Source organism: Alosa alosa, chromosome 20, assembly GCF_017589495.1.
Source record: "Alosa alosa isolate M-15738 ecotype Scorff River chromosome 20, AALO_Geno_1.1, whole genome shotgun sequence".
In the NCBI taxonomy this organism is placed as follows: domain Eukaryota; kingdom Metazoa; phylum Chordata; class Actinopteri; order Clupeiformes; family Clupeidae; genus Alosa; species Alosa alosa.
Window position 1 is genome coordinate 30,300,369 of NC_063208.1, and position 21,235 is coordinate 30,321,603.

At 42.3% G+C, this 21,235-nt stretch overlaps 1 protein-coding gene across 3 annotated transcripts in view; it reads left to right on the top strand.

Annotated features, from left to right (window-relative positions):
• Positions 1-21,235, top strand: part of slco2b1 (solute carrier organic anion transporter family, member 2B1) — a 217,344-nt gene that overhangs the window by 130,601 nt on the left and 65,508 nt on the right. For all 3 annotated transcript variants that reach the window (XM_048229425.1, XM_048229428.1, XM_048229426.1), the window contains 3 exons: positions 12,778-12,967; positions 18,004-18,154; positions 19,726-19,895. In XM_048229425.1, the coding sequence (XP_048085382.1) occupies positions 12,778-12,967; positions 18,004-18,154; positions 19,726-19,895 (511 nt within the window). The remainder of the gene's footprint in view (positions 1-12,777; positions 12,968-18,003; positions 18,155-19,725; positions 19,896-21,235) is intronic.

A 21,235-nucleotide genomic window follows, 5' to 3' on the forward strand; every position in this document is an offset into this window, starting at 1 on the left:
AGGAGACTTGCCGGTAGTCCCCCAGTGTTAAATCATGCATAATTAAACATTACCTCGGGCTACTACTTGACTACACGGTGGTAACGAAAATCAAAACAAATTTGGTCTACATTATTGTCAGTGTTGATAATTGAAAACAGTGGTGTGATAATTAAGCCAGTAGGGAAATAACTGTTCAGAATTAATCTGTAGCCTTGGGTAGGCTTCTGCAGAAAACAATGTTGTTGCCGATTTAATACTATCTGGCAACGTTTTCAATAGAGGCTTAGACAACTATGACCCACGTTTTGGTTTCGTAAATTAATTTGCCCTACTTCTTGACTGCGATGTAGTCAAGTGACTGCTTGACATGTCATTTTTATTTTTCTGTACAATAAACAAATACATTTGCTTTATGCCGCAGAATTCCATTCATATTTGGCTGACGTCTGCAGACGCGCAAAAAAACACTGCCAGGCCATCCTTAAAAATATTTTCGTTTGCCGTAACCCGACTGACCCTGTCAATTTAGAACCGACCCAAATATTTTTTTTTTTTTTCCCCCTTTTAGTCCGACCGACTTGCGGTTGTAAACTTTATGCTAAGACCGACCAATTTTTTTTACTCTAAACAACCAATACAAATAAAATACTATTTATTTTAGTAGGCCTAAGTATTGTGAATATAAATTGCCTACATACATACGTAGGCTCCTTTAAATAAAACCCAGTGGCGTCATCTCTACACCATTGGTTTACGCATGTCACACTATGGCCTATACACTTCGTTTCATTCACACAAACATCTCGACTCAACGCTTATTACTTGGCACGAAGCTCTGGAAAAACTGTGCCCAGATCTTTTCCCATTCGTTCTCCCCTCTAGTCTAACGTTGACCGTGTTGAAGAATTGAAATTGTTTGTGGTCTATTCAACAAGTCTCAAAATATGGGCTTAACCCAGATTCGAGCTCTTGGACAGGGGACTGATAACTGCTGCGTAACGGCGGTTATCATCAGCCGGCCTTAACGCACTGCGCCACAGAATTGACGGCGTGGGTGAATAGGGATAAATAACAGTACACAACTGTTTCACCAGCACATTTAAATTACTTGACTAAAACCGTGCATAACTGGAGGTACACCTGTTACGTATAAGTCACGCATAATGTTTGAAAACCACTGGCTCGTAATCACAATAATTTAACACACGACAGTTGGATACTTCATCATGTTCCCATGCCTACATTTTGGTGAGTAGCATAGAGATTGTTAAAACAATAAAGTATGGCTCTCCGTTTTGGGACATCGAAAACTTATATTTTTAATAGGGTAGACTACCGTCGGAGATGCTGACTTGCAAAGGCCTCGGGATAACACGTTATCTCCACTATCATCAGTCAATGCCTCCTTGATCAAAGTTGGGAATGAAAGAAAAAGTTTGAGAACCACTGGCTTAACAAGTTATACCTGCAGTCCAGAACACACAGAATATTGCAACAGAAAGTTGCCTTTATAATCAACTACTATTTGTTCCAACAGCATTCAAACAAAGCCTTTATAAAAGTGAAAAAAAAAATGATTCCATAAGAAGTAAAATAAAATACTGTTACTGTAGTAACTGTATCCCAAGCTTCAGCTCCCCACGTCTGTGACAGGCAGACGTGACACCGCTAAATTCTCAGCTTGTTTATACCCCACACTGAACGCGTAAGACCGCTAGGCCCATCACTGTGGGGTGCGGTAGCCTAGCCTATTCTCTGGGATTTAAGTCAAGCAATATAACCATACAAATGTTTCAAAATTAGTAATTTCGGCTTTGTCTGAACTGGCCATTGTAGGCTATGTAAAAAATAAACAAGTAGGCCTATTCCCTATCCAATGATATCGGCAAATGTTTGTTTTCCAAAGTAAGAATTTCACTTCACCATGCACCTTCGACAATGAATAGCTAATTACACTTATGTTACTGTCGAACGTAGGCCTAACTGGTATCATTACAAACATTATTCTGTGTCCTAAAACTGTCATTTTATGGCATTGTGTCATGTAAGGTCATTGCAAAATCTAGAGAAATGTGTGAGGTGGTCAGCGGGGGACAATTGAGACACATTGGATTGTGTTATTACTTGAACATTCCACTCTATCCACAGCTGTGGTATCGGGGGCAGGAGGATTACTGTTAGCGCAGGCTTTATATAAAATTCTTCAACAGAAGGCCTGTCTCAAATGCAGGCTTGTCCAAAATAAAGTCCTGTGGTTTGCGCAGCCTACAGTTAGTAGGTTAAATAACAGACCCGCCACAATCTGCGGTATGATGATTTTTTACGAGCAAGATGTTTTTGGTGCCCTGCATGTTCTTAAATAACAATGATCAGCCTAATATTCGACCATTATTTTGTGTAAATGGGCTATGCATTGGGTTAGACACCAGGGGTCATATTCATGTAAGGGTGCCTCAGACTATGGATAATTATTCTGTACACCGCTGTCTTGACGTGTCAACCCTCCCCCAGAAGAACTATATTCAATAGCAGCCTAGGGCGTGGATTGACAGTAAACCAATCAGTGGCTGTAAAGGTTGTTGTGCCGTCCCAATGGGGGAGTATGGAGAGGGAGGGACTTGGAGAAGGAGCCGAACGAGTGAGAGAAGATGGCAGCCTCCGTGGACTACACACGTTAGACAAAAGTGAAGGTACTCTATCGAGTTGCATTAAGTTAAGTATTAAGTAAAGTATCTTTAAGTTCAGTTCAAAGTAGTGTCATTGTGTTCGGTTCTTGGACGAAAGGATACCTGGAACGGTTGTGTCAATGGAGAAGAACAAGTCTACACTTCAATCAACTTTATGTTGTTGCCGCTCGAAAGTGTATGGCGTCAGAGTGTGAGGTGGAATTGCCTCACTAGTTATCCTATTGTGAAGTTAAATTAGTTTAGAGAACAAAGTGTTAGTTTAAATGCTTTTCTAGATTAACGGGGGCGTTTCATCACGCCAGCTTGCAAGAGAAGCCAGCTTGTTAGGTCAAGCTCACTCTCTCCCCTCCCCTCCCTCTCTCACTCCCTTGGCGGTGTGGTCTGTGAGTATTCCCTGCCACATGAGACTCTCCACTCCAGTTACTGGCATCGAATAGACGTTCACCCGTGAACTGGCTAATACTTTTCTTGTGGAACACTTTTAAGTGACCATCCTGTCTGACACTGAGCGAACATTTAACTATAAGTGACAACAGTCGTTGACAGCGGAATTGAGTCATGCCAAAGCATTGAACTTATTGGGAGGGACTTTTGTGATACTGAATCACGTGTTGTGGTGCTTACAAGTGTATTACAATGTGTTATGTGCTGTTGATGTTATGATGTGTAATTGAAGGGGGTTTACTAAATCTAAATGCCTGTTGAAGGGAATTGTTAAGACCTAGTGAATACGGAACTATAGCCTAAAGGTGAACTAAGAAAGGGGCTTATTTGATTTTGTGTTAATACTGTCATGATTTGGGTTTCATGTAAATTGATAATTGCTTGGTTTGGTTGCCCCTCATTTTCAGTTTGTCAGATTTCAGATTAATACCTCACCAGTGAGTAGGTGTAAGGGTACCAGGTTTTCATAATCAAAAAGGTTTGATTCCAGTTAAAGCAAATGAGAAATTAAAAGTAACTTTGTTGACCATAACTTAAGCGTTCTGGTGTGAGGTTACATTATGGCGTCCACGAACAGGATATTTACCTAGTCAAAACCACTATCCCTAGACCTATTAGCATTTGTTAGTGCCATTCAAAAAGTAGGGTCTTAGTCTTCAGGCTACAGTCATGGATGATTTGGAGAAAAAAATTCAAGAGCTGCAAGGAAAATTTGAAGAGCAGTCGAGACACATGAGAGAACAGACACACCTACTTGAGCAGGCAAGAAGTGATCAAAGGGATGCTCTGGCAATGGCTAAGCAGGTCATAGAGCAGAAAAATGCCACTACAGTGTACATACACAGAGATAGAAAATGCCCAGACTTTAGTGGTGCACAAAGTGGAGGGGAAATGTGCATTGAGGAATGGATTGCAGCTGTTAAATCATACTTCTCAGTATGCAAAATTCCGGACGAGGACAAAGTTGAATTAATCAGACAACATGTGAAAGGAGAGGCCAAGGTTACTGTTAAACTGAGAGTCAAAGATGATGAAACTGACATTGTAAAAGTCTTCAAGATGCTAGAAGAAGTTTATGGCGATAAAGTTCCAGTGGGCATTAGGCTGAGGGAATTTTATGACCGGAAACAAGCAGCAAGTGAGCGGATAATGAGCTTCACGGGTACGACTTAGAGGAGAAACTTCCCCGCCTAAAGCCGCCGGACTCAAATTGCATCTCAGACCCTAATGCCATGTTAAAAGAGCAGTTTGTCCTTGGCCTCAAAGATGATAACCTTAGAAGAGAAATAAAGAGACAGGCCAAAGGGCAGCCAGAGCTAACATTTCATGAATTAATGAAAGCAGCAATTGATTGGTCGGAGGAGGAGGAGGCCTCCCAAACCACACGTGACAAAAGCCATACTCGCAGTGCTGTAAATAGTGTAGCCACTGAAGACACGTCTCCAGCCTTGACTTTACAGTCTTTACATGAAGCAATCCAGAAATTAGCTGTGAGACAGGAAGAACTTTATCGGGTCGTACAGAGGCCTGAAAAGCATGTCACTGGTAAGCCAAGACAGCAAAGACCCCGCAGAGGGACGAGTTGGGACAGCTGATATGCTACACCTGTGGGGAGCCAGGACACATAAGCAGGGAATGCCGAAAAGGGCCAACAGAAACGGGCGCCAAGCTAATGCTATCGTGATCGGATGTGTCTGTTGACGATCAAGATGGCCAGGCTGAGGGGAGCTATCAGAACAGCAAACCGTGGGGCCTATCAATCCAGTATCTGTACTCATGACTGAACAGAGAGCTGCACCGATGAGCATTTGGCAACTGTTTCACGGTTGATGTTATCATAGATGGTGTTAAGACATGCTGCTTGCTTGACACAGGCTCAGAAGTAACCCGCGATGTCTGAAGACCACTTCAAAAGCACTTTAGAGGAAAGGCATTGTCCCGGCAAAGTGGGTTAAGCTGACAGCGGCCAATGGGCTAGATATTCCAGTTTTGGGGTGCTTGTACACAGAGGTTGAGTGCTTTGGAAAAAATTAGCCGATAAGTGCGTGTTAGTGCTCTGCGATGACACGACCAGGGGAAGGTGTCTAGCCAGGCCAGGCATATTAGGCATGAACATCCTTTGTGACCTCGCGCCAGTCTTTTCAATGACATGCACGGTACGTACAGGCGATGGATCGCCACAAAGCAGTCTTCTGGAGTGGGAAATCTGCAACGCGTTTTGTACAGATGGCAAAGGAAGAACAGTTTGTTGGCCCCAAAGGCGGAGATCGGCTATGTTAAGGTGGCTGGTCGTCAGGCAGTCGTGGTACCCCCAATGTGAAGTAGTCGTTGAGGGGCGCTGCAGAATTCCCCAAAAATGCACAGCCAGGTGTTAGTTGAGGCTTCCCCAACTATCAGCATGCCCCATGGACTGTTAGTTGCAAATGTCCTGACCCACACAGTAAAGGGAAAGGTGTCAGTCGCCTTCTCAATGCACGTCAAGAGCCCGTTGTGCTGCCCCTAGATTGAGAATTGCAGAGCTTAGCAGGCCAGAGAAGGTTCTCCCAAAGGACATGCTCATGTTTGAGGAGGCTGAGGGGAGGTCCATGTTAGAACAGCTGGAGGGTGAGACTGCATCTGAGAATCACCACCCTAGGATGCTAGCAGTGCCTGTCCAAGCCAATGTACTGGGTCTCACACCCTTGGAGGTTTCTCAACTCAACGAGTTATTACAGAAGTATGGTGATGTTTTCTCAAAGGGAGAGGGAGATTATGGATACACTACAACGGTGAAGCACGAGGTTCATACAGGTGATGCCCATCCCATTAAGCAGCGACACCGGAGGATTCCACCTCATGTCTTTCAAGAGGTGAAACGGCATGTGCAAGACCTTGTTTCACAAGGCATCTTGAGAGAAAGTTGTAGCCCATGGGCTAGTCCGGCAGTCATTGTTATGAAACGTGATGGGTCCGTTCGATTTTGCTGCGACTATAGAAAATTAAATAGTGTAACCCATAAAGATGCATATCCTCTACCAAGAGTTGAGGGAGTCTCTGGATGCACTGGGACAAAGCCTGACTATTTTCATCACTAGATCTGACTTCTGGATATTTCCAGGTGGCTGTTGAAGAGAAAGACCAGGAAAAGACAGCAGTGACCACACCTTTTGGACTGTTCCAGTGGACGCGCATGCCCTTTGGGCTATGCAACTTCCCGACCTTTCAGCCTTTTATGGAGTCAGTCCTGGGTGATCTAGCGTTTGATGTCCTGCTCGTGTACTTAGATGATGTCCTGGTATTTTCTAAAGATTTCAAAAGTCACTTGGAAAGACTGGACTTGGTGTTCAGCCGGCTTCGTGACCATGGATTGAAGCTGAATCCAAAAAAGTGTTTCCTGCTCAGACCTGAAGTTAAGTTCCTCGGACATGTGGTGTCTGCAGCAGGGGTCCAAGTAGACATGGAAAAAGTGAGGGTCTTAGAGGATTGGCCGACCCCCTGCTCTGTGAGAGACGTGAGACAGGTTGTAGGGTTCATGTCGTATTATCGGCGCTTTGTCCCCCATTTTGCACAAGTCGCTAAGCCCTTGCACGCCCTTTTGAGCAAAGTCAAGAGGGGGGATAGGGGAACTCATCAGCACTTTCAGTGGAACGAAGAGTGCCGAATGGCTTTTGACAAACTGAGAGGTTGCCTAATGGCACCCCCTGTGCTTGCTTATCCTGACTACCACCTGCCATTCATTGTGACAACTGATGGAAGCCGACAGGGTCTTGGGGCCGTGTTAAGTCAACGCCAGGACGGCATTGAGCGGGTTATAGCATATGCGAGCCGGGGCCTGCGTGGTTCTGAGAGAAAATGATAGGAACTACAGTGCATTTAAATTAGAACTCCTAGCCCTTAAATGGGCTGTCACAGAAAAGTTTAAGTGACCTACTAATATGCGCCAAGTTCACAGTCATCACAGACCATAACCCCCTCCGACATTTTAGAGACTGCCAACCTCGGTGCTGTTGAAGAGATGGGTTAAGCTCAGTTAGCGGAATTCAACTTTGAGGTCCACTACAGGCCAGGAAAGTCTAACCAGAATGCAGACATCTTATCCCGTCTCCCCACGGCCCGTTGAGCCAGAAGTAGAGGATACAGGTAAAGATTTCCTAGTCATCAAGGAGGACGAAGTGAGAGCCAGCCTTTGGCCTGCCCACAAGGAGTACCTCCAGGAACCGAGGCAGGCTCAGGCCGCTCAGGCCACTGTGAGATCTAGAGTAGGCAGTCACTGTTGGGAAGAGGTCCGAAACCTTCAGGTGCAGGATCCTGATGTTGGACCGTTGCTAGAAGCAGTGAAGCTGGGTAGACGACCCACCAAGCCACAGTTGCAAAGTATGAACTCAGCTCAGCAGAAATTGTGCAGAGATTGGGAGAGACTAAGAATCCAAATCCAGGGGTGTTGGTCCGATGCTTGCAAGACCCGCGGGATGGAGAATATTTGCCATCTGATTGCGCCCAGATCACTACAACGCTCTGTCTATGAGAGCCATCATGATCATGGGGGTCACTTTAGTGTAAAGGGCACCTTAGCCAAGCTGAGCCGAGGCTATTATTGGCCTTCCATGTCCAAGGATGTTCAGACTTGGGTGCAACAGTGCACTAGGTGCAGTCTAGCCAAAGATGTGTTCCCAAAGACTCAAGCCCAGATGGTGTGTAGCAATGTCACTGTGCCTTTAGAGGTACTAGCGATGGATTATACCATGTTAGAGCAGTCAGCTGGGGGATATGAAAATGTGCTGGTCCTCACTGATATGTTCACAAGGTTTACAGTGGCAGTTGCCACAAAAGATCAATCAGCACGCACCACAGCCGCTGCTCTAGTCAAACATTGGTTTGTCTATTATGGATGCCCTGCCCGACTGCATGCAGACCAGGGTCGGAACTTTGAGGCCAGTGTTATAAAGGAGCTGTGTCGTACATATGGCATTGCCAAAAGCAGAACAACGCCCTACCACCCGCAGGGAAACTCACAATGCGAAGATTTGTCGCCGCGATGCATGAGATGTTAAGAACTCTCCGGCAAACAAAAAGAAACTGGAGAGAATACCTGCCAGAATTAGTTATGGCATACAATAGCCACATTCATTCATCTACTGGGTACTCCCCTTTTACTTGCTATTCCGGGAGAGACGCCGGTTGCCCGAGATGTGCTGGGGAATGGATCTCAGTGACAGCGAGGCAGAAAATCTTGACGACTGGGTGCTGAATCACCATAGGAGACTGCGGGTGGCGGCAGGCGCTACTGCAGGCGGCGATGCAAGGTGCCTCAAAGCGGCGCAAAGGCTGTATGATCGACGGCATCGTGAGGTAACTCATTCGCCTGGGGACAGAGTCCCCTGAGGAATCACAAACCACGTGGCAGGAACAAGATTCAAGACAGATGGGGAGCGGACCCTTACCTTGTCGCCGCCCCAGAATCATCCAGACATGCCCGTGTTTACTGTTAAGCCTGAGGCTGGTGGCCCTACCAAGGTGGTACATAGGGATCAAATAAAACCATGCATATTTGAGACCCTTCTAACAAATAGGCCCCCTCGAGGCATAGGGCTCCCTATGAATCGAATCTGATTCTTATGACTTAGTCTGTGTCCCCGTGGCTGTGACCCCAAATCCACTGTCCAAGACACACACTTCCACCCTAGTCTCTCAGGTGACACTTCTGACACTGATGAGGAAGTTAGGGAGTAGGCAGAGTGAAGCGGGGGTGGGGTCTTAAGCACTGAGGAGTGTGAGTCACTTGGGGAAGTACAGTCAGATGATACAGTTGCTTTGGGAACTAATAGTGACAGTATGCAAAGCTCAGTCAGGCCTCAGAGGAGCACTAGAAGTCAGCTCCCTGGTAGATTTAGAGATTTTGTTACTAAATGAGAGATGTTAAGTACATGTTATGATGATGTTTAAGTACTATGAAGTATTAATGTTTTGTTTATACACCTGTGTTCTTGCTCTGTAAAAAAAAAAAAAAAAGTTTTTTTTTTGCTTATGGTCTTTCAGGGAACGTGTTACTTGTGGAGAGGGTATATGTGGCAGGGTTTGAAGGGGGGTAAGGGTGCCTCAGACTATGGATAATTATTCTGTACACCGCTGTCTTGGCGTGTCAACCCTCCCTGTGAAGAACTATATTCAATAGCAGCCTAGGACGTGGATTGACAGTAAACCAATCAGTGGCTGTAAAGGTTGTTGTGCCGTCCAATGGGGGAGTATGGAGAGGGAGGGACTTGGGAGAAGGGCGAACGAAAGTGAGAGAGATGGCAGCCTCCGTGGACTACACCGTTAGACAAAAGTGAAGGTACTCTATCGAGTTGCATTAAGTTAAGTATTAAGTAAAGTATCTTTAAGTTCAGTTCAAAGTAGTGTCATTGTGTTCGGTTCGGTGGACGAAGATACCTGGAACGGTTGTGTCCATGGAGAAGAACAAGTTCACACTTCAATCAACTTTGCGTTGTTGCCGCTCGAAAGTGTATGGCGTCAGTAGTGTGAGGTGGAATTGCCTCACTAGTTATCCTATTGTGAAGTTAAATTAGTTTAGAGAACAAAGTGTTAGTTTTAAAATGCTTTCTAGATTAACGGGGGCGTTTCATCCGCGTCAGCTTGCAAGAGAAGCCAGCTTGTTCGGTCAAGCTCACTCTCTCCCTCCCTCCCCTCTCTCACTCCCGCTGCACCAGCGGTGTGGTCTGTGAGTATTCCTGCCACATGAGACTCTCCACTCCAGTTACTGGCACTAATAGACGTTCACCCGTGAACTGGCTAATACTTTTCTTGTGGAACACTTTTAAGTGACCATCCTGTCTGACACTGGCTTAACATTTAACTATAAGTGACAACAGTCGGATTGACAGCGGAATTGAGTCATGCCAAAGCATTGAACTTATTGGGAGGGACTTTTTGTTGATACTGAATCACGTGTTGTGGTGCTTACAAGTGTATTACAATGTGTTATGTGCTGTTGATGTTATGATGTGTAATTGAAGGGGGTTTACTAAATCTAAATGCCTGTTGAAGGGAATTGTTAAGACCTAGTGAATACGGAACTATAGCCTAAAGGTGAACTAAGAAAGGGGCTTATTTGATTTTGTGTTAATACTGTCATGATTTGGGTTTCATGTAAATTGATAATTGCTTGGTTTGGTTGCCCCTCATTTTCAGTTTGTCAGATTTCAGATTAATACCTCACCAGTGAGTAGGTGTAAAAGGTACCAGGTTTCATAATCAAAAAGGTTTGATTCCAGTTAAAGCAAATGAGAAATTAAAAGTAACTTTGTTGACCATAACTTAAGCGTTCTGGTGTGAGGTTACATTCACAAAGCCTTTTATCTTACCACTAGGAGTAGGCTACTCCTAAATAGCAATAAAAGAGTTTAGCTACTGTATAGGAGTTTCTCTTATTAAGTTATTCACAAAGCCTTTCAGACCTACTCTTAGTAAGGGAAAATGACAACTCCTGAACAGATTCTGGAGCTGAGCGCTCTAGAATCTTTGACTAACAGTCTAAGAGTGAGTGAGTCTTCGTTGCTATGGATGACGTTATTACTCATGCACAAGTTTGACTGAAGTGACCATCTTGATTGGCTGATGATTGTAACGCGGGAATGATTCCAAACACCTCCCTTACGATGAGTGGCAGGTGACAGGTCTGAGAATGCGTGCGCTACACAAGGACGGAAGATGAGGAATAACTGAATAAAAAGGCCTAGCCTAAATGAATCAAAAGTAAGGCAAAACAAATAGCCTAGTAGCCTAATGAAACATATGGATTAATGTAGTATCGAAACACAGAACCCGCTTCTCTCACGGCAGTGACTGACAGTAGCCTAGAATAAATGCATGGGGAAAAAAACTTCCCCATGACAAAGACATCGTAAAACACTGAAAGTTAATATTTTGTGACTATAACATACATCTGTCCTTTGTCAAATGTGTTATGTTCCAAGTTGCCTAGTGCGTAAGTCTGCCAGTTAGGGTCTACAGTGCAGAGTTGGTAAGTTATGGTCTAGTAGCTGAGTAGCCTCAGGTGCGCACGTAGACATAAGGCCGAACATGCAAGCGCCAATGAATCGTGCTCTCATGACAATCACGCCGTTAAACTTAAATAGGTTAACATCACTCTAAGTTCGCCTTCAAGCAAGGACAACGATGATTTGAAGACATCTGTTTCGTTGGAAGGGCAAGGGGTAGCAACAGGGCAACGCAGAGACAGGCCCGATGGCAGGGCTGTTATGAAAGTATTAAAATATGGGATATTCTACGGGAAAACATTAAAACAGCAAGACAGCGGGGGGAAGTTAAAATACGTGAGAAACACAGAAAACGTTGGCATGCATTGTTTCGGTCTCCGTGCACAGGGATTATTTGTCATATTATTAATCACATATGATTATTTGTGAAATTGTGCAAACAGGCGCAACACATTTGAAAAGGAAGGACTGGTAGCATGCAAGCTCACGGGAAAGATTCATTTAAGAACGTTATTATCACAGTGTGTGGCTGTGGCGCAAAGCAGCGAGGGCGGAAGACAGCGACAATTGGCAGGGGAGGGTCATGTCTTTTTTTCTAAATTCTGTCGGAGGGTCATTGAACAATTTCTAGAAGGCAAGGGAGGGTCATGCAACTTTTGACTGAAGCACTCAAAATTCCTCCGGTGGCCCTTTCAATAAATAACGAACAGTCCCTAGATTGCTGCTGGGCTACATGTCTTGGTTCATGTCTGTTAACAACTCATTGCCGTCAAACCAAACGTTGCCTATCTCATGGTTGCATCCATTACAAACAAACATGCAATGTGAACGTCTGGGATTGGGAAGAGCATTAAATGCTCTACTGAATAAGCACGAAGTCAAACCTTTAAATGAAAAACACTCTTTAATAATCATAAAAATAAACCGCTAATGAAGTAAACTTGTGACCATCAAAAATCGTTTATCGCCTGTAACTCCGTGATAACAGGACATAACAGGAAGGCATTTGGCTGAGCAACGGAGGTTAATATGCTCTATATTTTGTCCAAATGATGTCTGTCTATCATCGTTGCACTTCGGAGAAAACCAGAATGTTTAATTTGTCCCATGTTTCTTCTACGGCTGCAAACGGGATTCACTCGCAGTTAACCAAATATTTCTTTATTAGGGCAGGGCAGGCATATTTCTGGCTATTAAATTATTTCTAAACCAGTCTGCTGAAGTCTGTAGTGAATTCTGTGTAGGGTTTTCCAGGCTTCATTTCTTTTCACGAGACACCATGCTCACTTGAGACATCTGCCAGTTCTTTGGGTTGTTGCAGCGTCGTTGCAGCATCACTGGAAAACTACAAAATAAAGTTGTGTGATGCCGCGTGATCCCGCGCGTGGACCGCGAGGGAAGCTGGCCAAGTCAAAGCACTGCCCACTGTCAAAGTGTGATATGGCCAAAAAAAGAAGAACTACTTCATAGGTGTGCAAATATCATTATAATTTACCTTCTAAAGAGCACATAACAATATGTAGAGCACATAAGTATATGTCTACAAAACAGAGGGATTTTATGGATAATACAAAACTGATCTACAAAATTCTTTTTATTGTGTGTACAGAATAATATCTACTTCCTTTCTTCTCCAATTGTTCCTTTCTCTCTTTCTCAGTTTTTATGTTAAGCATCTTCTGTTTCAGGAGGTGTGATTATTCCCTCAGCTACTCTGGGCATAATGACTGGAGGACTAATTATGCGCAGACTTGGTCTTTCTGTAAGAGGGTCGGCCTTAATGTGCACAGTTTCTGTCCTTGTTTGCATCATTTTTGCTGTGCCCCTACTTTTCCTTGGCTGTCCCACACAATCAATTGCTGGACTAAATATTTCCAAGTAAGTATCTCAATTATATTGACATCTTTACAGTATTGACAGAAGCTTTATATTTCTCAATTTCCAGAGACTTTTTGCTTTATTTTTTTTTTTACTCATTTAGCAGACACTTCTATCCAAAGCGACTTATACTGTATGTCAATTACATTACAAGGGGCATTGTCCCCGGAGAAACTCGGGGTTAAGTGCCTTGCTCAAGGGCACAATGGTGGGCAGCTGGGAACTGAACCCACAACATGTCTGGCTAGGGAGCAATTTGCTGTATTCAGCATTGTAGATTGTACAGAAAAGGGAGAAGTGACACTCAAATCATCTTTTCATCTAAGATTATAAAGCTGGTGATACAGTGACACCCACATTTATTGCCACCACTGGTAAATATTAGTAAAAAGAGGCATGATGTTTCATCTTTGTTTCACAATTAAACCATTAGGGAGAATCCAAGGGAAGCCAATTTTTTGAGAAGAAAAAAATTGTTATAAAGAAGTAAATATTTTCAACAAAAACACACATGCCTCATTTATTGGCACTCCTACAAAAACGTATAAACAAAATGTAACAGAAACTTTGTTTTTATTAAGGTAATCAAAGTGATTCAATTTCAAGCAGTAATCCATAATTTCCTGTTTCATTAAGGTATAAAATAAAGTTACAAACTTGCGTGGACATATATAAAAGTCTAAGCACCCTATCTTACACCCGGCTCATTGTGGCGCCAGGTAGAAATGCACAGTATTACTCTACTATGTTTAGAGCACACTGTAGCAGAGTCCCAGGCAACGCAATGAAAAAATGTTTGTGCTGGTGTGTTTTCATGAATTTTCTTAGGATGTATATTCAGTGATTTGAATGCTATTGGGGTAAGTGTTGTTTTTTCAGGCTATTTTTTCGATTGAAACCCCATGTCATTCAGTCAGTACTGCGAAAATAAATAACATACTAGGTGAGTACAGGTGTGTGCTTCTCACACACACACACACACACACACACTTGTTTTAGCAAAACAAGTATTGGTAGTATCCTGATGTTACATGCATGGTCGCGCGTGCAAGCAGATTCCTTCTGCAGAGATGTGCTTACTCGTCATCAAAATACCAATGCACTGTGCTTGTCACGATGCTAGCAGAAGTTAGGAGCCAATTGCACAACTCACCCAATAAACAAAATAAACTCAAAAGGATATTTACTTACTTGAGAGATAAACAGGAACAGAGCAACCAACATGACAAATTACAAAACCAAGCAAAGACCAAGACAAAGACAAGATCTTAAAAGTACAGTCAGTGACCCCAAAGTAAATTGCGTTTGTTTATATATATGTTTACATTTAAATGTATTAGTAGACGCTTTTTGTCCAAAACAACGCACATTATATTTTACCCAAGGACCAAATTAAACTAATCAAACATAAAGAGACAGACAAAACACAATGACACTGAAACGGAATGAAAGAAACAGGATGTGACAAGGAAACACATGGAACATGAAAACTGGGAAGTGACACAGGAAGCAAATACACAAGACGCTAGAGTAAGACACTAGTAAGAAACTGGAAGTCCCAAAACAGTGAAACTAAAGACACAGACAGTGACACTGCTCTTATGCGCCCCTTGCTTGATTAATTAAGAAACTTAAGAACAACTTTTTTAACCATACGCCTAGCGTCTGATTACTTATTTTGCCATCAAATTAGTGGACTGAACATGCATTAAATGTGCCTAAACCATACACTTCAGACCATGAGTTTTCGATTGTCAAAATAGGGCCATTTGTTACATTGTCAAAATAGGGCCATTTTATATGCTAACATATCATTTAAAAGGCATCACAGAAAAAAGCATTTTGTTAACATAGAAGGTATGATCGTTTGGTTGTCAAAACATGCTCAGATGCTCTTTTACAAGCCTGTGTACAACCCTGTTTAGGCTGGGGAATAAAACGGTTAATTGTAGCAGATATCAAGTGCCCCTCATGGTTTTCTGGCATTCAAATGCATAATGAATTGCCTTGCAGCCAGTGACTACTCACACAGGCTCCAGCTTCCTGAATCTGCAACGCAAGTGTAACATGCTCCAGAGCCCGTTTAATTCAATTCAATTTATTGTGCTTATAGAGCGCCAAAACATTACACATGTATCATGGCGCTTTACAGAATGTAGGCAATCAGAGAAAAAAAGAAAAGAAAGGAAGAAAAGAAAGAAAGAAGGCCCATGGGTAACAGGGGCGAGGAAAAACTCCCTAGAATTAGAGATACATACAGTATAGGAAGAAACCTCGAGCGACTCAAGGGCCTGACCCATCTGCCTAGGGTCATACAGGAGAGATGCCAAGATAGGGGAAATATGTTTATATTTTTTAGTTCTAGTGAGTGTGCGAGCAGCTGCATTTTGTATAAGCTGTAAGCTCTTTAGACAGGTGTTATTGCAGCCAGGGTATAGAGCATTGCAATAATCAATCCTTGAGGTGACAAAAGCATGGATTAATTTAGTTTACTGAATTACTTTACTGAAGCGATAGACCCAGGAAGCTCAAGTAATGCAAGCTTTACACTGTGTGTGCTCTTATACACTGCCTATGGGTTAATAGGACGTTAAATTAACTGTAAGTGCTCTCTAGTTCCCAGGCAGTAACTTAGCTAGTTGGTAGACATTGGATGTGATGGTTACTTCTCCACTATACCCACACTTTTAGATTTTGTGTGTATTTTTAATGATTTTCAAATATCATTTGAACAGTAAAAAAAAATGCTGCCTTTTAAGATATCTAATAGGGGAGCGAGGCCACAAGTACAGTTCAAAACCGATCTAACTCTCTTTTCCTGCCTTCTAAGATATCTAAAGCCCTAACAGGATTAGTTTTACGTGGAGACGTGAGGTAAAGTAATTTTACCATAGGACGTCTGTAATATAAATGGCCAATTCACACGGGATTATGAAACCTCTGTATTCTATCAAAGGTGGGAGGGGTAACTCAATTTACACACTGCCGTCACCTTCCTGTCGCTATGTGTGTGCTATGTTGCTTCCTAATATCCTATTCATACATGCAACATGGAGTAATTGGTTCAGTGTCAAGTTCAAGTTTATTTGTCATATGCTAAATATGTCAAGGACAACTGTAGGCTATAATGAAATGTTTGTGGTGAGCCTCGGGTATTCTACAGGCTACAGCTAAAAAAATATCACACAAATTCATCCTCCTTGTTGATTACATTGGTAGCCTATATTTTACCTAACCAGGCAAAATCATCACCCTGTGGTTGCCTTGCATTGTGCTACTTTAAGTGCCTCCATGCTCAAAAAATGCGGAAAACAGGATATGATGGAATATCTACATTTTTACAGAGGGTCGTATTCGCACAGGATTAATATTACCTGAGGTATTTTTTCCAGACCGTTTTACATAAGGTAAAATTGGCCATAATTTCTACTGACATAATTACTGATAATAATTACTGACATGTCACATTCGGACGGGACTAAAACCTCTGGTAATAATTACTTTACCTCCACGTCTCCACGTAAAACTAATCCCGTCCAAATAGGGCTTTAGAACTACCCCCATAATGATCGCTTTTGAATATAGCATTGTATCATTGAAGCTGCTTACTACCTACAAATCTGTGTGGCAACGTCTGAAACAGCTGTGAAAAGTAAACAAAAGATGATATTTAGATTTCTCAAAATCTAGCAAGAAAATAACACTGTACTATCTGAATATACCATTGATAGCTGGAGGTTTGAAATCAAAATCTAGATGCCTCTGCCAAGACACTAATGGCCCTATGTTGACAGTCTGAAATGCATGATCTGAAGCCTATGGTATAAGCACATATAGGGCATGTCCAGTTCAATATTGCTATATTGACGGCGTGATGGGTTTGCTAGACGCCAGGCTCATTGTTCAAAATGGGTTGTTCTTACATTTCTTAGTTAGTCATGGGTGTGTTTTGGGTGTACCATCTGAGAAAGCTGAGAACCTGTAGTTTTCATAGGAAACAGTCAGAATAACTGTGTGATGTACTGACACAGAGTTACAGAGGTTAGAATATAGTTTTATAGTTTTTTTTTTCTGCCGGATTACAAGCATCTCTGAACTGACCACATTTCAGCCCTCTAGGCCACTTGATATCACTTAGAAACACAACTGAGCCCTAGCACCAGGTCTTGTGAAGCTGCGTGCAAAAGTAGATCAATATAGAATGAAAATATGATTGCTTTAGACCATTATTTGCCAAGGTATGCTCATGCGTTTTGTAAAATGCCTATGGGACTTTTGGTTATCTAAAATGCATACTGACAATCAAATGCTTACTGCACATGAAGAAGCAGAATCCTGGTCTCAAATGAAAGGTAAGAAGAGCAAAGAGTGCAACATCAAACAGCTTGTTGGTATTTTGATGACAAAGTGAGTGCAACACCAGGATTCCACTAAACATTGCTTTACTAAAAATGTTGTGTGTGTGAATGGCAGAGTATAGACTACATGCATCTGCACTCACCTATTATTTGAACTCATAGGCACCATGGTGAAGTTAGTTTCTGGTTGGATAGGTGATCACACCCACCTAGATCTCCTTTCAGAGGGAGATACACCATAGCTCACTAACATTTCCATGGGTTGATAGACCTGCCTAATCAGCAATAAGAGGGGATGACGCTATAGCTTCAAAATTGAAAGTGGCTGTAGTAAACGGTAGTAGCAACACCTGCAAACATAAAAAAATGTGTAAATGTAAAGTAAATGTGTAAATGCAAAGGTAAACCCACATACATTGTTTCCTGACTGCCAATGCTGTTTATTGTCAGTTTGTGAAGTTAAGGCAAAGTAAGAAGTAACATTATGCATCCCTGATCAATGTGATTGGTTAGGCTGGACCAATGGTTTCAAAATTAGCACCCATTGCGATGCAATTGCTGGAATGGTTTCTCAATCACGAGTGAGCAGACTTTTCAATTCATGAATGAGTTGGTTTACCCGGCTAGGTATGTTTATCACCAAAATGAGCTATCTACTGCCTTACGCTCTTTTTACAGGCAAAATAACTCCAGTGATTGCAGTGTGCCGTGCTCTTGCTCAGACGAAGCCTTCAATCCAGTCTGTGGATCCAATGGTGTGGAATTTAGGTCTCCATGCCATGCAGGCTGCAAAACAGCAGTATTTGATGACACAACCAAGAATGTGGTAGTGAGTATACAGTATATTTTCTTTCCATTCAATACACTTTCACAGGGATAATTTGAATGCTTGCCTACAAAGTAGTCTCCGGTTCTGCTCCCACCTACTTGAATGCCCTCATACAGACATACGCTACCTCCAGACCGTTGCGCTCCTCAGACGAACGACGTCTAGCTCTACCACCGGTACGCTCAGGCCAATCCAAACTTTTCTTATCTGTTGTTCCTCGTTGGTGGAACGCACTGCCAGTTCCTACAAGGGCAGGGACATCTCCATTTTCAAAAAACTGCTGAAGACCCAGATCTTCAGAGAACATCTCCTCTCATAGCACTACTTACAACTAGTTTTGCTGATCCTAGCACTTACCACCTGTCTTGAACTGACACTCAACTGTTTAAAAACAGCACTCACTGATGCACTTATTCTTACTGTACCCTACCTACCTTTTTAAATTATCCTAAAATTGTTGAGAGAATTGCTGTTTACCATGTTGTTAGTCGTTTTGGTTAAAAATGCGTCAGCCAAATGTAATGTAATGCAATTTCCCAGGCAAGCCAAGTTAGGAAAAGAATAGCAGTTAAAAGAATAGTAGTTACCAGTTATACATGGGGGGGTAGGTTGAAGACATCCAAGTCTTTTCTACTAATCATTGGATCTGACTCCTAGCCTGACCCTGACATCAATATGTCTACACACACTCAGTTTACTTTTGATTATCAAAGAATGTAACCACTGGTGCAATTCACCCTTCGCTAAGCCACACCAGAAAACCGCCACAGGCCAATCGTGGCTTAGCAATCCGTCACTAGGCACGGGAGGTCTGACAAGCTTTTCGATTTTTGCCATGTTGGCCAGGAGAGTCGAATGAAACAAAATGCACATTCGACTTCTGCTTAAATAACTCATGAACGGTTTTGTTCAGAGCTGAAATTCCAACTGTATTTGACAGAGGACAGATGTAGGTTGCTAGTGACAAAATATTAGCTTTCAGTGTGGTACGATGTCTTTGTAAATGACATTTCATTGAAAAGTCCCGTTTCTCCCCCTATGTAATAGACGTGCAGGGTGCTAAAGCTTGTCAGGCATAGCAACAGTAACTAAGGAGGGCGGGACTTAGCGAAGGGTGAATTAAACTTCAATTAGTACATTAAGCTCTAATCAAATCCTTTCGGAAGTACAGTAAACACATAGTCCTTTTAAACAAAGTTTTTTTTAGATGCAGTTGTTAACTCAATTTCCAAGAAAATATATGTTGTTCACCCCATCAGGGAAGCCATTGGTTGTGCACAAAGTGGTGCCAACCGCGCTTCTGTCATTGTATAAAGCCTGCCCCATTTTCTGTGTTCTGGAAATGACCTCAGGCCAGATGTGAACCTCAGTCCCTGTGGACACTGAGCCTGTCAATCAATTTCATCACTACCACTGTGCTATAGGCTAAGGGTGTTAAAATGGTCCATATTGGTCCACCCAACAACTTGCTTTTAATGCCAAAAATGTTTCTCATCTCAGAAAAGGTGAAGGACTTTACTCACTAACATAAGACCAATAAAAATGTCTAATGCTTATATTAAACTACACAGAACTACACAGACTGTGGATGCATTGACCTGCAAAGCATTCCAAGTTATGCTGTGCCAGGTGACTGTGGCAGCAATTGTACCCATCTCCTCCTTCCCTTTATGGTGCTGTCCTCCCTTACATGCTGCATTGCCTCCCTCTCTCAAACACCGTCCTTCATGATGATATTGAGGTAAGGCCAACACATTTGCATTCTATGCATGCACATTTACATGGAGGAAGCTCAGTGAGAGATGAGTTTAAAAAAAAAAAAAACATACTACACTTTCTAGGAAGGTTATTGCCTTAGTGATTTATAACATGATATAATACAATCATAGGTCATTATAATAATTGATTATAATCATTCACCAACAAGCATGAGACACTATAGCAATGGCTATACCAGATTACTGTAAAACTTTACTTTGATTAAAAGCAGAGTCCCAATTACAGTAGATGCACGCCTTTATTTACTGGCCTGGTGTGTCTGGAGGTTTGGACAAATAAAGACCGGTCACAATTAGAAACCTAGTCTGTTTTTTATGGAAGTTTTGAAGGAAACCGCTTAAAGCCCACCAGATTGCCCGCTTGAGCTAGTGCTGCTTATAATGCCCACACAAAAGTTAGAGTAGACGGCAGAGTTAGACAAAAGTTAAAGTAGAGTAGACAGAGTGTAATACTTATCAGCACACAATGTTAAGTTAATTCAGTAACTCAAGACTCATCATGGATATAACACGTTTTCCACAACGAAAACTGCATTTTGTTTTAGACTACTGGTATTTAATTTGTGCATTGACAATAAAGTTGAATATCATATGAACTAGATGACTAAACTCTTGCATATGTAGAAGAAGAAACATTCACAAAAAATCCATGACATGACCTCTCTTCTTGATAGCTGTTGAAAACTGCATGGAACTGACAGGGATTGTTTTGTGTAATAATAAATAAATAAATAAATACATTATGCTGCTACCTTCTGCTTTTCCCAAATACAATGTAGCCTACAGGTGTACATGACCTTTCATCAGTCCAGTTGCAATAGATGGAATGTGATGTGCCTGGCGGCGTGTGTGTAGTGCAGTAAAGCAATTTGTTACATTTGAGTCCAGCGGCCCGTTGGGCCAAAAATGCAAGGCTGTTTTTTCCGCTCACAGTGCATTTGCCTATTGAGGCTTGGCCTCTAACCACTACCTTTTCCTAGAAAGCTGTAACATTAATGTTAGCTTTAGCTAGACATGACTTAACAACAAAAATAAACATACCAATTTAACTCTTGCAATGTCGCCAGGATAAATAGTTGGCACAGCATCCGGCTAGAGCAACAGCTTTTTAGCGAAGCCCATTTTCTCCTGCCTAATAATAATAAGCTTTATTTGTATAGCACCTTTCATACATAGAATGCAGCTCAAAGTGCTTTACATTTGGAGCATGTAACACAATAATAGTTGGTCAGTCATTATCAATCACTTTTCTTCATTGCTGTGGCCATTTATGATCCAATCAGCAACATATCAGAAATACTAT